Consider the following 13,833-nt stretch of genomic DNA (forward strand, 5'->3'; position numbering starts at 1 on the left):
ACTTGAAACTTGAACCTTAAAACGAAGGTAAAACGTTTAATAACGACTCTTGAAAAGCTTTAGAGACTTTCTTGAACTTACTCTTAAACCTTGCTTGACTTGACTCTAACTTCACCTTAACTTCGATCCTAACTTGCCTTGAATTGAATTACGGATTCAAGGTATATGATCACATGTTTATGGATGAATTCGGGATGTCTAAATGTACCTTAGGGTGTTGGAAACAACTAGGAAACATAGGTATAAGGCCTAGGAACATGCATGAGAAAGCATGGAAAGAATGGGGGAACATGGCGTCCTTGGCGCTCTGCAAGGCGCGGAGCGCCATCCCTTGAAGTCAGAAGGCACCTGCTGGCGCTCTGAGAGGCGCGCCGCCCCAAGGGCTGGACTTCAGAGTCCCCATTGGGGCGCGCTGGCAGGCGCGACGCGCCAACCTCTTGCCCAGAACTCCGACTTTTCTCTCTTGTTTTGCCAACTCTAAATCACCCTTACTTCAATGGATTCAACCCCAAACAATAAGGATCATAAAATCCCTCAACATACATGAGATTCAACTCAAACACACAACCAAATCATATCCCACAACCAACAATAACTTCAACAACACAATCAACAACATATCCAATCTTTCTCAATAATAGAAATGAATTTGGTGTGTAGGGGAAAGGATCAACCCACACTAAGAACTCACATACCTTGATAGGGATCACCCCCGACGAAAATCCACGACGGAACTTGCTTGATCTTCTCTTTCTCCTCTTTTTCTCCTCTTCTTCTCTTCTTCTTCTCTTCTTCTTCTCTTCTCCACTCTCAAGCCCTAGTTTCACTCTTTTAAAATGGGATAAAAATGATCCAAAATCAGCCTAACACACAATATAACCCCAAAAGAAAAACTAGGGAAAAGACCAAAATGCCCTTAAAATTTCCGGACGGATTCCATGCCAACTGCCCAACTTTCAAAGGGCATAACTCGCTCATACGAACTCAGAAATGAGCAAACTCGGTGGCGTTGGAAAGATCATTCCACAAGCTTCACAACCAAAGCTGGAAATACTCCTAAATCATCTTGAACTAGGAGTTATGACTGCTCAAAGTTGGCCAAAACTCACTTTTTCCCATACTTAGCCAAATTTCCAAAATTTTAAATTCTTTCCAAAAATGACTATTTTCGATTTTTTTTAAGCCTCTTCATAGTTATTTCAAATTGCCGGACGGTGTCCGAACGGTGCCAATCAATTCTTTCTTTGAGCTACAGTTACTTGCCCCAATATTTGAGGGCTTGTTTTCTCTACATTGGAGGTTTTTTTTACTGAAGATAAAGAGATTAATGTTTCCAAGTTGATTAGGCTATGGATTGCTGAGCAATTTGTAAGAGCAAGAAGAAATAAAAGGTTAGAAGTGGTGGCAGAGAATATCTAGAAGAGTTGATTGATAGAAGTCTAATTTTGATTGGTAAACAAAGGGTTAATGGAAGGATGAGAACTTGCAAAATTCACGATCTTCTTCGACAGCTAAGCCTAAGTGAAGCGCATACTGAAAATGTTGTGCATGTCATGAATGGGAATGTCCTTGTGTCCTTAGAAGCCATTAATGATCAACGGCGAGTGATTGTTCTGTCTAAACTTGAAGAGAAGCATGTTTATCGTTCAAGTATAACCCGCACCTTTATTTCAATGCAATCTTTTGGATTAGATTTTCCAAAGGAAATTTGTTCCAGTGTTTCACAGTTCAAGTTACTTAAGGTGTTGTATGTATTATCAGTCTTACATGATTTCTCTTGTGTAATACCTCAGCTTGTACATTTGATATATATTGCTGCAAGAATTATGGAAGTTTTTTCACTAGCAAAATTGAGAAATCTACAGACCATAATTCTTCAAATTACTCATGTGACAGAGTTGGAGGACCCAGTAGATATCTGGACAATGTCAGAGATTAGATACCTGAATATTAGATTGCCACTATATATATCAAAGCCTCTTGAAGCAGAACAACCTTTGTTTCTCAATAACTTGCACATACTTTTTCTCTATTATTTACCTTTTGTTGTGGAAATCATAAGAAGAACTCCCAATCTAAAAGAGCTAAAGATTTTACATAAATTTAAGCATCCTGACTGCCTGATATTCTCGATTCTCTCCGTCTTTTAGAGAAACTGGAGACACTATACCTAGGAGCAGAACAAACCATCAATGACCAGATCATGATTTTCTCGGGGGATATTTTTCCTCCTAATCTCAAGGAATTGAAATTAACATGTACTTTTATACCATGGGAAGCTATGAATTTGCTGGCTAATTTACCCAATCTTGAGTCGTTTATGGGGGTTGATGCATTTGATGGAACAGACTGGACACTAAATGAAGATATTGGCGTTTCCCAAATTAAAATATCTTCAAATTTTGTTCGGATGTCTGGCAAGGTGGGAAGTAGGTAGTAATAATTTTCCGATGCTTGAGCAACTATTACTGGATGGGTTGTATGAACTGGAGAAGATTCCTGAGAGCATTGGAGATATAATGACAATAAAATTGATCAAAATAGATCGTTGTGGCTCTGGTGTGGAGACTAGTGCAAAGAAAATTCAACAAGAGCAACAAAGCCAGGGAAATGATGAGCTTCAAGTTCAAATTATTAGGTATGTTAAAGTTCCATCTTTGATATTAGTCCAATTCTCATTAATATGTTTGTGTGGTCATTTTTGTTTTTGTTTTCACCTGCTAAAAAGGCTTGTAAACTTGGAATTATGATAAATATCAAAGAACGATAAATATAATTGTAAACAAAATATTGTGGTTAATATAGATTTTTTTTTATATGGTTTTAATGCAGTAACAAGAGTGTGTAGAAGGGTTTCGAGCTAAAGTTGGAAAATCTGCTGGTGGTAACACTGAGTAAATGAGATTGCATTTTGAATCTTTCATCCTAAAAGGTGTTCTGGAGAGTTTATGGTTGTATTGTTTTTCTTCTTCGTAATCAGATTCGTATTGGAGGTTGTAATAGTTAGATTCCCATAATGTTTGAACATTTTGGATACTTGATTTGCTTGAGTCTATTACCTTTAGGGAAGTTGAACAAGGACTCAATTGTATAGCTATGTATAACTAATGAGTTGACGGCCAAAAACACATCTTAACTATCTCACTTTATTGAGTTTCATACCTGAACTGTTGAAAGTGTAAGTTTCCTTTCTACCAAGGTCTTTACATACTTTTTCCCTTCAACTACCCATTGCTTTACTTTATGCTTTATGCACGAGTTGAAGTGTTTAGTTGTCAATTGAGACCAAATTGAGCTGTGTAGATGTGCACTCTAAAAGTTGATTGAAGTGTTTCCTTTCTAGCTGACACCAAGTTCGAGTGTTTCTTTGTGTATTATGTCAATATAAGATTGCTTCAAACTTCATATTAAGTCAGTTTGTCTGGTAAATGTTTTTCTTGTACGATTACTGTTATTCTTATTCTGATAATTTAATGTATTTTCTGGTATAGACCCATGGTTAAGAGCGGTAAGAAGCCCCAAAAGTATATCAGGTACTTGGCTGAAGATCTAGAACGTATGCTTGGTGAATTTTTCGAGGGTAAGATGTTGAATAAGCCAAAATGAGGAACCTTAGACTAAAAAAGTTAGCTACATTCTGCAGTATTTCTGTGCTGATACGCGACATAGTTGTTATCTAACTGAGTTCTTTCGCCAACGTTGATGGCTTTGTTTACTACTATATATGGTCTTTGTGAATCAGTTCCATTGAGTTACTTGTTATATATACTTCATTTAAGGGTGTAAATTGTAATGAAAATGTATCATATACTAACTTTCAAAATTCAGATTAATTATCATTTTAAACTGCTGGGGAACTAAATGAGAGATTAGAATCCTATTCTTAATCCTTCTTAGGCTGATTAATAGTTTGATTAACCATTAAGTAGTGTGCTCATTTGACAACAAAGTCATTGGTAATTGCTAAATTAAAGATAATGTTAAAAGCTTAGCGCACTACATCTTGTCTCACAATCATATATTTATATAAAAGAGAACCCTAGACCCGTCTACATGGCGCCACCACAAGCTAGAATTCCCTTTTAAATTTATTTATTTCCAAAAATAACCTTCCCCTTTCATGAAAAGATGTGACTTTAATGAAAAGTTATGACTTCTATGAAGAGTTGCGACTTTTATGAAGAGTTACCCAAAAATAGTCATCCCCTTTAATGAAAAGATGTGACTTTTATGAAAAGTTGTGACTTTTATGAAGAGTTGCGACTTTTATGACTAGTTACGACTTTTATATGAAAGGTTATGACCTTTTCGAAGAGTTGTAACTTTTCAAAGAGTTGTGACATTTCTGATAAGGCACAATAAACATTTTTTCACACTATCCTTTGTTGTATATAAATAGAGGGATTTCCTCTCCTTTTAAAACAACGAAAATTTTGAACTTCTTCTTCTTCTTCTTTTTCTGCACAATAAAATATTCAAGTATTTTGCTCCTGTTGAATGGCTCATTGACACCATTGTTTTTGTATCAATATACTTGTGAATAAAATCGTTCCATCCTGAGAGGATCTATTCCATTAAACCTCGGGTACTAGAGGGGAATAATTTCCTTAAGGGGACATTGTGCATTTAGTGGGCTCAATTTTTTCCTTTATGTTTCATTTTATTGTTATAGATCCTGGTTTTTTTTTTACAGTCATTAATTTATGCTTATGATATTATTTGTTGTTTTTTTAGTACTTGTTTTAAACTTTGTTGTTTATGTTTCTGCAAAGTTGATGTTATAAGTATTTGTTAGTACATATAAATATTATTTATTTATTAGAAAATTTAATATCTCATGTTGATGCTCATCTAATTTTCCAAAAATATCAAATAGTAATACTTTCCGGAGGCAAAAGGATAAATTATAATAAATTATAAAATCAAATTAAAGATGATTGATTGAAGGATAAATGATAAGATGTTATAATTATTATTTTCCCTTACATTATTAATGTTCGTTACTGCATAATCTTGTATGTAAGATAATATAGTGTTTTAGTTTTAATGATTGATAGATTGTAAGTATTATTTTATAAATTATGTGATATTAAATTTCCGCGCAAAGCGCGGATAATTTTACTAGTCATATATATACTAGTTTTTGGAAACGTGTGTTGCACGTTTGTCCCTTGTAATTACTACAAGATGTCTATATACTTAAAAAATTTGAATTTCAGAATAGAAAATATACTTGTATTGCACGCTACTTAGTAGAAATATTTGCAAATGATTTAAATACAGTTACAACATGTATAAATAGTTATCATAAAATTAAGTAATCAAAAGAGAAGGAGTGTAACACCAAATTAGCTAATGAATTCGAAAATAAAATGAAATAGAGTAGACTAAAAACAATAAAATAGATAATGAATTCTAAAACTTTTAAATAACAAAAATTAAAGAGAGAAATAGTTCTAGTTTAAAAGAACAGAGGAACTTCCTCAATAACTAACAAAACCATAAATAGATCTACCTCTTTTTTATTGCATATGTGATGAGCAATTATATCCATCAGCAATCATCCATCAACAATTATACATTAGAATAACAAAGTGTATGCATTAACATAAAGTGACTGTGCTAAGCAATGTAATTACATCCACCAATAATCATTCATCAACAATTATACAACGGAATAACTAAGTGTATGCATTAATATAAAGTGATTTTGAAAATATTTTTTTGGTACGTATGTATAATTACAAGTTTGGAATTATAAAAGTCATTTAAAAATTGATGATATACATAACATCTATGAGAATTAGATTGGTTAAAGCTGGGATATGTAAAGTTTCTTACTAAAATCTAAATATGTGTGTCATATTAAGATGTATGATAATTCGAAGGACATTTTTTTCTTTAATGTTAAAGGATATTTCAGTTTTTAAAGGATATAATTTATTGCCTTTTGTTGTTACGAAACACTTCATCTACCGAACTCCATTTTAGAATAAAAACAAATTAAATATTCCGTTAATTAATTCTAGGGAAAAGACATAAAATCCCCCCTGAACTTGTCCGCACAACTTACTTTAGCACTTTAACTATACAAGTGTTTCTTTACGCACCCCCCCCCCCCTCCCCCCCTCAATTTAATTTGAATTAAATTTAATTACCTCTTAAAGAGTGACATGGCAAAATTTGTATCACCAACGTTTCATAAGTGCGTGAGAAAGGAAAAGACATCAAAAAACTAACACATGCCATGTTTTTATTGGATAACATACTTAATAACTTATTTTAGTAATTTTTAAATATTTTATTTTAAATTAACTTTTCTCTCTTTATATTTCTTTTTCTGCATCTTCTTCTTCATTTTTTTTTTCTCTTCTCATAACTCGTTCTCTTTTTTATTCTTTTCATTTAGTTCAAGTAAACATTTACTTCCAAATATAACTTCTTCCACATTTTTTCTTCTTCTTTTCTTTTCTATTTTCAATCATTTCTTTCTTTTTTTTTTACAAAATTTTTGGTGTTTGATTCACCCACCATTTTTGACATCAAAGAGGATTATTAGATCTATCAGTTTAAAGCGATATCAGAATGAAGTTGACTTCCATTAAAAAAAAATCGAAGATATTGTTGGCAGAAGAATAACTATGGAGATGACGCCCAATTCATTAATAATTTTTCATTTTTATACAAATAATTTTTTAAATTTTTGAGGAAGGTGGTATGGTATAACTAAACTGAAAATGCAATTGAAATTTGAATTATAGTTTATATATTGAGGAGTAAATTCATTGATGGGTTTATTTTTGGCTCAATATTAAAAAAAAAATTATTATGGAGATTTAAGCAATTAATTAGGAATTTTGTTAATGTACACGTGGACGAATGAAAACGTGTGTGACTCAACAACACTCAGCCTTCAACTGGGCTGGTGATGGGAGGGTTGAAAAAAATCACTTAAAAGATGTTAAGGGGGGTATATAAATACCCGTGTAGTTTAAGTACTAATTAAAGTAAGTTTTCGTGCCAAGTTCAGGATTTTTTTTAATGTATTTTCCCTTAATTCTACCTAGAAACATAATGGATTAATACCATATAAGTATTATTTAATATTTTATTAATTAGTTTTTTTTAATAATATTTAAATTTAGTAAAGGGGTAAAATCCTAATCCAACTTTGAAGTTAAGATCTTTCCACTTATAACAATAAATAATAGTTTCTGGGCTCGCCCTCCGCTCGTGTACCTATATCAATCAATACGCATTTAAAAAAAATATATTTAAAGATTATTAATAATATTGTTTTATGTTTTAAAATTAAAAAGAGTATATACTCCTTAAAATGATGAATTTTAATTTTTCTTAAGTTCACTAAATGGCATGTGTGAACTTTATGTGTCTTGATTTTTTTTCATTTTTTACATATGAATTTAGATTAATTGACAATTCTTTGAATCAATGAGATTTTTCAGCCAAATACTTTTTTTCTAGATAGAATAAATGAAATAATAAGTTCTAAATTTAACCAATAAAAAACATAAAAGTTGTAGAATACAATAATATTTAGCAATACATTTTTTCTTCTTCAACGCCTCCTCTTCTTTCTGTTATTAGGGGTATTTATTTACTAATCACACCATGATTTTATTTTCATACAAGTAGTAAACCATTTATAAATTCTAAAAAAACGCATTAAATATAATGCAAGCTAATTTTTGTAGATTTAATTATGAGAAAAAACTAATTACATGAATTATTCAATTATCTTATCCCATAACCTAGAGAGTAGAATAATTACATAATGCAGTAGTATTATGCATACATTGACATATATCATAAACACCGACATTAATTCAATCACTACAGGATAATCAACTTGTTATAACTGTTGACACCCAATTTTGGACCTCCACAATACAAATTAATCATCGAGCTTCCTAAATTCCAAATGATTTGAAATAATTGGCTTTATAAAATTCAAAATAATTTTCAAGTCATTTTAAGTAGTTTGTCATTTTTATAAATTTTAAAATAATGAATATGATATTTTATATAATTATTTGTCTAATTAGTATATTTTATGAATGTTAAAAAATTATCTCAAAAGGGTTTTAGCTTTATTTAAATATTTGGTTATTTAGTTTAAATTAATTAATAGCTTATATTTCTAGTTAATTAGTTTATAATTAATTTAATTATTATATAATTATGTGTCTAATTAGTATATTTTATGAATGTTCGAAAATTGTCTCAAAAGGATTTTAGCTTTATTTGAATATTTGGTTATTTAGTCGTTTATATTGCTAAATTAATTAGTTTATAATTAAGTTAATTATTTTATTTTGTTAAGATTAAGAAGCTCGTTAATTAATTAATATCAATTTATCTTGTTTAATTACTAGCCGAATCTATCTTAGCTAAAATCTAATTGGCTAAGTTTTTCTAACCCCCCTTTCAACCGACCCCACCTTTTTTTTAATTAATAACAACCCCTTAATACAACAATACAATGATCCAAACGTATCCAAAACAATACAATACATACATGTACCAACCAACCCCTTCCAATAAAATAATAACAACAACAACAAACAATACCGCCTAACCCCACCCCTTTTTTCCCTTTTAATTTCTAACATACAATACATACAATTCCAAGTAGCACTACATACAATACAACAAACAGTACCGCCCGACCCCACCCCTGTGTCTTCCTCCCTGCGCAAAACCCAGAAACAATGAAACCCGGAACCTCAAATCAACCCAGAACCCACCGCGTCCGAGTCCAGCTGTGAACCGCGTTCAGCAGCTCAGGAAATCGACTCGCCCCATTTTCTTTTCTTTCCAACGTTAACAAAGAGGACCCAGACACAGCAGTCCGAAATGTCAACAAACAACAGCTCCCACAGCTTTCTCTGCAACAGCCATCCACCCTGCCTGTCGTCCGGATTTTGTGGGATTTGGGTTGATTCTTGCACAAACGAACAACTTTTTGGGTTCTTGGGAAATTTTGAATTTTCGTCCCTTTCCCCCCAAGAACGAACCCAAAATCTCCTCCTATATAAACCCTTCTCATTCTCCATTGTAGGGGTTTAGAGAAAATTCGTTGGAAAGAAAGGGTTAAAAAAAAAGGTATAGAACCAGCTAGCTTTAGAAAGGAAAATACACTACAAATCTCCATTAAACTGTTATATACAAATGTTAGGATAGTTCTTAGACACCGAAGGGACCGGGAATCCAGATTCGTTTACTCCTTGCTCGCATTCACCTCTGCTTAGTTCGTAGGAATCGTTGTGGTTTGACGTGGGTCGTGGAAGGCTCTTCTCCAGCTCGTTCTCGTCTCAGCGTCGCTGCCCGGAAGAAGGTGATGTTTCCTTCATATTATTGTTTTCGTCCTTTCTATGCTTTTATGCGCCAGATTATTGTGTTGTCATGCCATTAGCATTTGTAGCTGAAATAGGTAGTTTTGATGTGCTTGGTCATGTTCTCAAATGATTCGATCTTAAAGTTGATTCAAGTTATTGTCATTTCGTATCTAATGTTGTGTTTTCTTAGCTTCTTGGTTTGAGTTTGCTGTGTTATTTGTGTGTTTGTGACGGTAGTGTCGAAGCTCTTGGTCTTCAAGCCTAAAGATTCTTTTTATTTTTATTTTTTCTCGTTTTTGCTACTGTTGTTCTTCACTGTTGTTTTGTTCATAAAATAAGGGCAAGATTCTAAACTAATTAGTACGGAAGTGTATATTGGTTTGCCTATTGTTTTTCCTATGACAACTTATTTTCTCCATTTTTCAATCTTGTGATTATCCTTTCATTCTGTATGTCGTATTTGAAACGGATTCAGGTCTCTGATTTCGTCCAGAATTTAGTTGAAGTATGCTTGTTTTAGTCGGTGATTACCTTTAGTTTAATCTCGATAGATTAGTTGGTTATGTGAGCTAATTTAATTGCATTCTAGAGATTTATTCAACCATGTATAGTGTGGGTTAAATATCTTTAATATATATATATAGAGAGAGAGAGACCTTACAAATAAATAAAATTAAAGAATTTTTTTTTTTTATGGGTAAACTTAATTAGTGAAACAAATACTCTTATTGCATTATCTTAACTTACTAATTACTAAATAAAAAGGAATAATAAGGAGTTTTGTTTATTGGTGTAGTGTATCTGTTTTCTTAGAATTAACACAAACAAATTATCGATGAAATTTGCATTCACAAATCTGATTGGGACTCATTAAATCGAATAAGAGTACTAAATGTTTAAAATTGAAACATTTTTTTTTTTAGAAAAAATATAAAATAATGTTATGTATTATAGGAGTAGTACTCTTCCATTGAAGCTTAAAATTATTTTGGCTCTATAAACCTTGATCCTTTTTATAATGTTAATTTTCCAATTTAATTTTTGCTTTAACTAGTAAATTTTGTGCAAATGCTTTTTTTTTTGGAAAAATAATAACAACAATGTCATAATGCTTACATGCTTTAATATTATAAAAGTATTTATTTCACCAATTAAGTTTTCTCGTAAAAGTTCATTAATGTTTTTATTTATTTATTGCTTATCCATTTATAGGATTCATATTTATATAAAAGGATATTTTATTTTGTTATAAAAATAATAATAATAATAATAATAAAAAAATTTTAATGATAAATTTAGTTAAGTGAATTTTTTTATTGACACAAAATAAAGTTTAATGACTTTGTTAGATAAATTTCCAAATCTGAGTGACCTTTTAGATATTAACTCCTTAATTTTGTGCCTTATTAGTATGATCTTATTAAACAGAGTTTGGAATTGACTTTGACCTCAGAATTAATTACTGTGTTGTTTTATTGTGAACCTTGACAAAAGTTCTTAATTTTTTTTTTCTATTTTTAGCCTGAAAGCTTTTCTAAGTCTATTCATTCTTTGATGCCTTATGATTTTGGTATTCTAAGTTAGTTTATATTAACTTGTGGCCGTTGGTCGATCATTGCTTTTAATGCATTACGGTATTTATGTGGATATTTCTTCTTGTGCCTACCTCACTTGGTTCTTGTCGTACTTAATTACTAATAAAAATTGCTTAGTGCCAATAATGATATCCAGGCGGTAGCGTTTATTTTATTTCGCTGTTTTCTTTTATTAAATAATTGAATTGTTACTTACATTTTATTTGTTTGTGTTTGCATGTGAAATCTATTCGGGTCCTCGTGGACTTTATTCTTGCATTTTCCTATTGGGCCACGGAGGCCTAATTCTTTATTTTGAGTCAGCCTCCCCTTTAAAAGTTGAAGAATAAGTCCTGAAAAAAGGGCGCACAAGTTGCGAGAGATTGTATACGTTAAGTATACACCATAAAGCGATGCATCGCATCGGAGAGTTGAAGGAATTGGGCCAAAAGCTCACTTTTATTTTTTAAAAAAGTTGTATTTTGTTACTTTCGGGCCTAAGCCCTTTGCATTTTAATTATCGTTATTTGATAGTTGTTAGGACAGGTACCAAGAGAGAAATTGGGCCACAAACCCAACATTACTAGTATAGGACAGGTGTGGAAATGGGCCTCTTTATTTTATTGTATTTGTGTGCTTGTTAATATATTTGCCGCTAACCTTAAGGTCGAAAAATTCAAATCCCCGGAAGACGCCTATTTAGATTTAATAATTTAACTGAATCAGTCATCGTTTAACAATACGTAAAGAATAATTCTTACAAAATTAGCTCACTTAGATAATATCTAAGTACTTCCCTTTTCCCCCTTTAAAAATAGTTCTAATTATAAGACAACTCAATTTTTGCAATTTAAGTTAAGTTAAATTATTTTAGCCAAATAATTAATTGCCGGATAGCCGTGTATTAGCGGGCATTTCGGGTGCTTTAAATCCCTTCCCAAAATGCTAATAAGAACCCCGAACCCCTTTTAAGTTTTCATTAGATTTCTGTTTTAGTCTTTTGAAAACAATAGTTTTCTTGATTTTTCTTAAAAAATTAAGTGGCGACTCTAAAATCAGTCCAAGTCCAAATATATTTTTCTAATAAAACAATAACAAACATAATCTTTAAAAGAAGATTTGTACATCACACATGTAAATGCAAAATTTATTCTTTTTCATTGCCCTTATTCAAGAAAAATTAGTCAATTTACCTTCTTTCAACCGAAAAATTGAATGTAACAAACAATGAACTAAGTAAAAGTATGCAACATTGAAATGAAAAATAATATATACTTACCAAACAACAAATAAATGTTTATGCTGCCTTTAACCTTCTTGAAGAATTCATCGAATACACTGATATGACTAATATTCTAGTCCAGATATTTATATTCTCCAAGAAACTACTGTCAATAAATTAACGAAACAACATACATACTCTTTCTCACACAAGTAGGTTTATTTTACCTCATGAATGTTGAGCAGACTTTTTGTCCAAACGAAAAACTCTCTAGAATTATTTCTCACATATTGCGTTAAAAACATAAAATTTCGATTAAAGAATGAAACAAAACATGTAATATGAGTTCTATCTATGTACATATATGACTATAATTTATTGATCAAAAGAAACAAGAAAAATTAGAAGTATAATTTTGTGAGATAAATCAACTCACATGCTATTGTCACGAGAAGACAGCAAAATAATGTATTTTGTGGGAAAAATCATGTATATAATTTTATCAATGGAAACTCTTCAAATTCTTTAACTTAAAATTAAATAAGAGATGTTTTGAAATGTTTGTACTTCATTTATTTGAATGACTTTTTATCTTTCATTATATCTTTATTACTTTAAAGTTTATTATCTAATTATTTATTAGAATATACTTTTACATTTTAAAAAATAGGAAAAAATATTTAAGTGAAGGGCAAAATGGTAATCCAACTTTGAGGTTTGGAGCTTCCCACTCATAATAATATATGATATATATAAAAGAGAAGCTTAGGCCCGCCTACGTGGCGCCACCACAAACCAGAATTTCCTTTTAGTTTTTTATGAAAAGTTGTGACTTTTATGAAAGATTGTGACCTTTCCGAAGGGTTGCAACTTTTCCAAATAGTTGGAACCTTTCCGATAAGGCACAATAAACATTTGTTCACACTACCCTTTGTTGTTTATTAATAGAGGGATTTTCTCTCATTTTAAAACAACGAAAATTCTGAACCTCTTCTTCTTCTTCTTCACAATTAAATATTTGTGTACTTTGCTCCTGTTGAGTGGCTCACTGACATTATTGCTTATGTTACAGTTATGGTATGTATTTTTACCGTCAATAATTTATGCTTATGTTATTAAGCATAAATGATAAGATGTAATAATTTTCATTTTCCTTTACATTATTAATGTTTATTGCTACGTAATCTTGTATGTAAGATAATATAGAGTTTTAGTTTTACTGACTGATAAATTTTAAGTATTATTTTATAAATTCTATGATATTAAATTCCTGCGTGAAGCACGGGTAATTTTACTAATTATATTATAAAATAGAAAAGAAATACCCCATTGAGCATCTCATATATATAGTACTATTAATTAATTAAGTGAAACTATTTGATTTTCTTTTTTTGTAATGTATAGTGTATTGGATTATGTTCTCATTCATCGTCTCTTTTAATTAAACAAATGATAAAGGTAACTGCACTAATATGCCTTTAGAAAAAGAAAGATACGAAAAAGTAGACCATTTGGACAAAACCACTTAGCCTAATGATAACAAAGCAGAGACATTAAATCTGCAAGGCTCTTTCATTTAGTTATTCCAGCAAACAAAGAGAAATGGCTTATGCTGCTCTCTCTTCACTTATGTATACATTGGAACAACTCTTGAAACCTAATCAATCTTTCGTTTGTC

At 31.1% G+C, this 13,833-nt stretch overlaps 1 protein-coding gene across 1 annotated transcript; it reads left to right on the plus strand.

Moving 5' to 3' along the window:
- The first annotated feature begins 2,089 nt into the window (after nucleotides 1-2,089).
- LOC125851928 (putative late blight resistance protein homolog R1A-3) lies at nucleotides 2,090-3,194 on the plus strand. The gene is made up of 2 exons (XM_049531674.1): nucleotides 2,090-2,638; nucleotides 2,833-3,194. The coding sequence occupies exons 1-2, from the start codon at nucleotides 2,361-2,363 to the stop codon at nucleotides 2,846-2,848; spliced, it is 294 nt and encodes a 97-aa protein (XP_049387631.1). The 5' UTR covers nucleotides 2,090-2,360; the 3' UTR covers nucleotides 2,849-3,194.
- The last annotated feature ends 10,639 nt before the right edge of the window (nucleotides 3,195-13,833 follow it).

This window comes from Solanum stenotomum, unplaced genomic scaffold, assembly GCF_019186545.1.
Source record: "Solanum stenotomum isolate F172 unplaced genomic scaffold, ASM1918654v1 scaffold30743, whole genome shotgun sequence".
Classification (NCBI taxonomy): domain Eukaryota; kingdom Viridiplantae; phylum Streptophyta; class Magnoliopsida; order Solanales; family Solanaceae; genus Solanum; species Solanum stenotomum.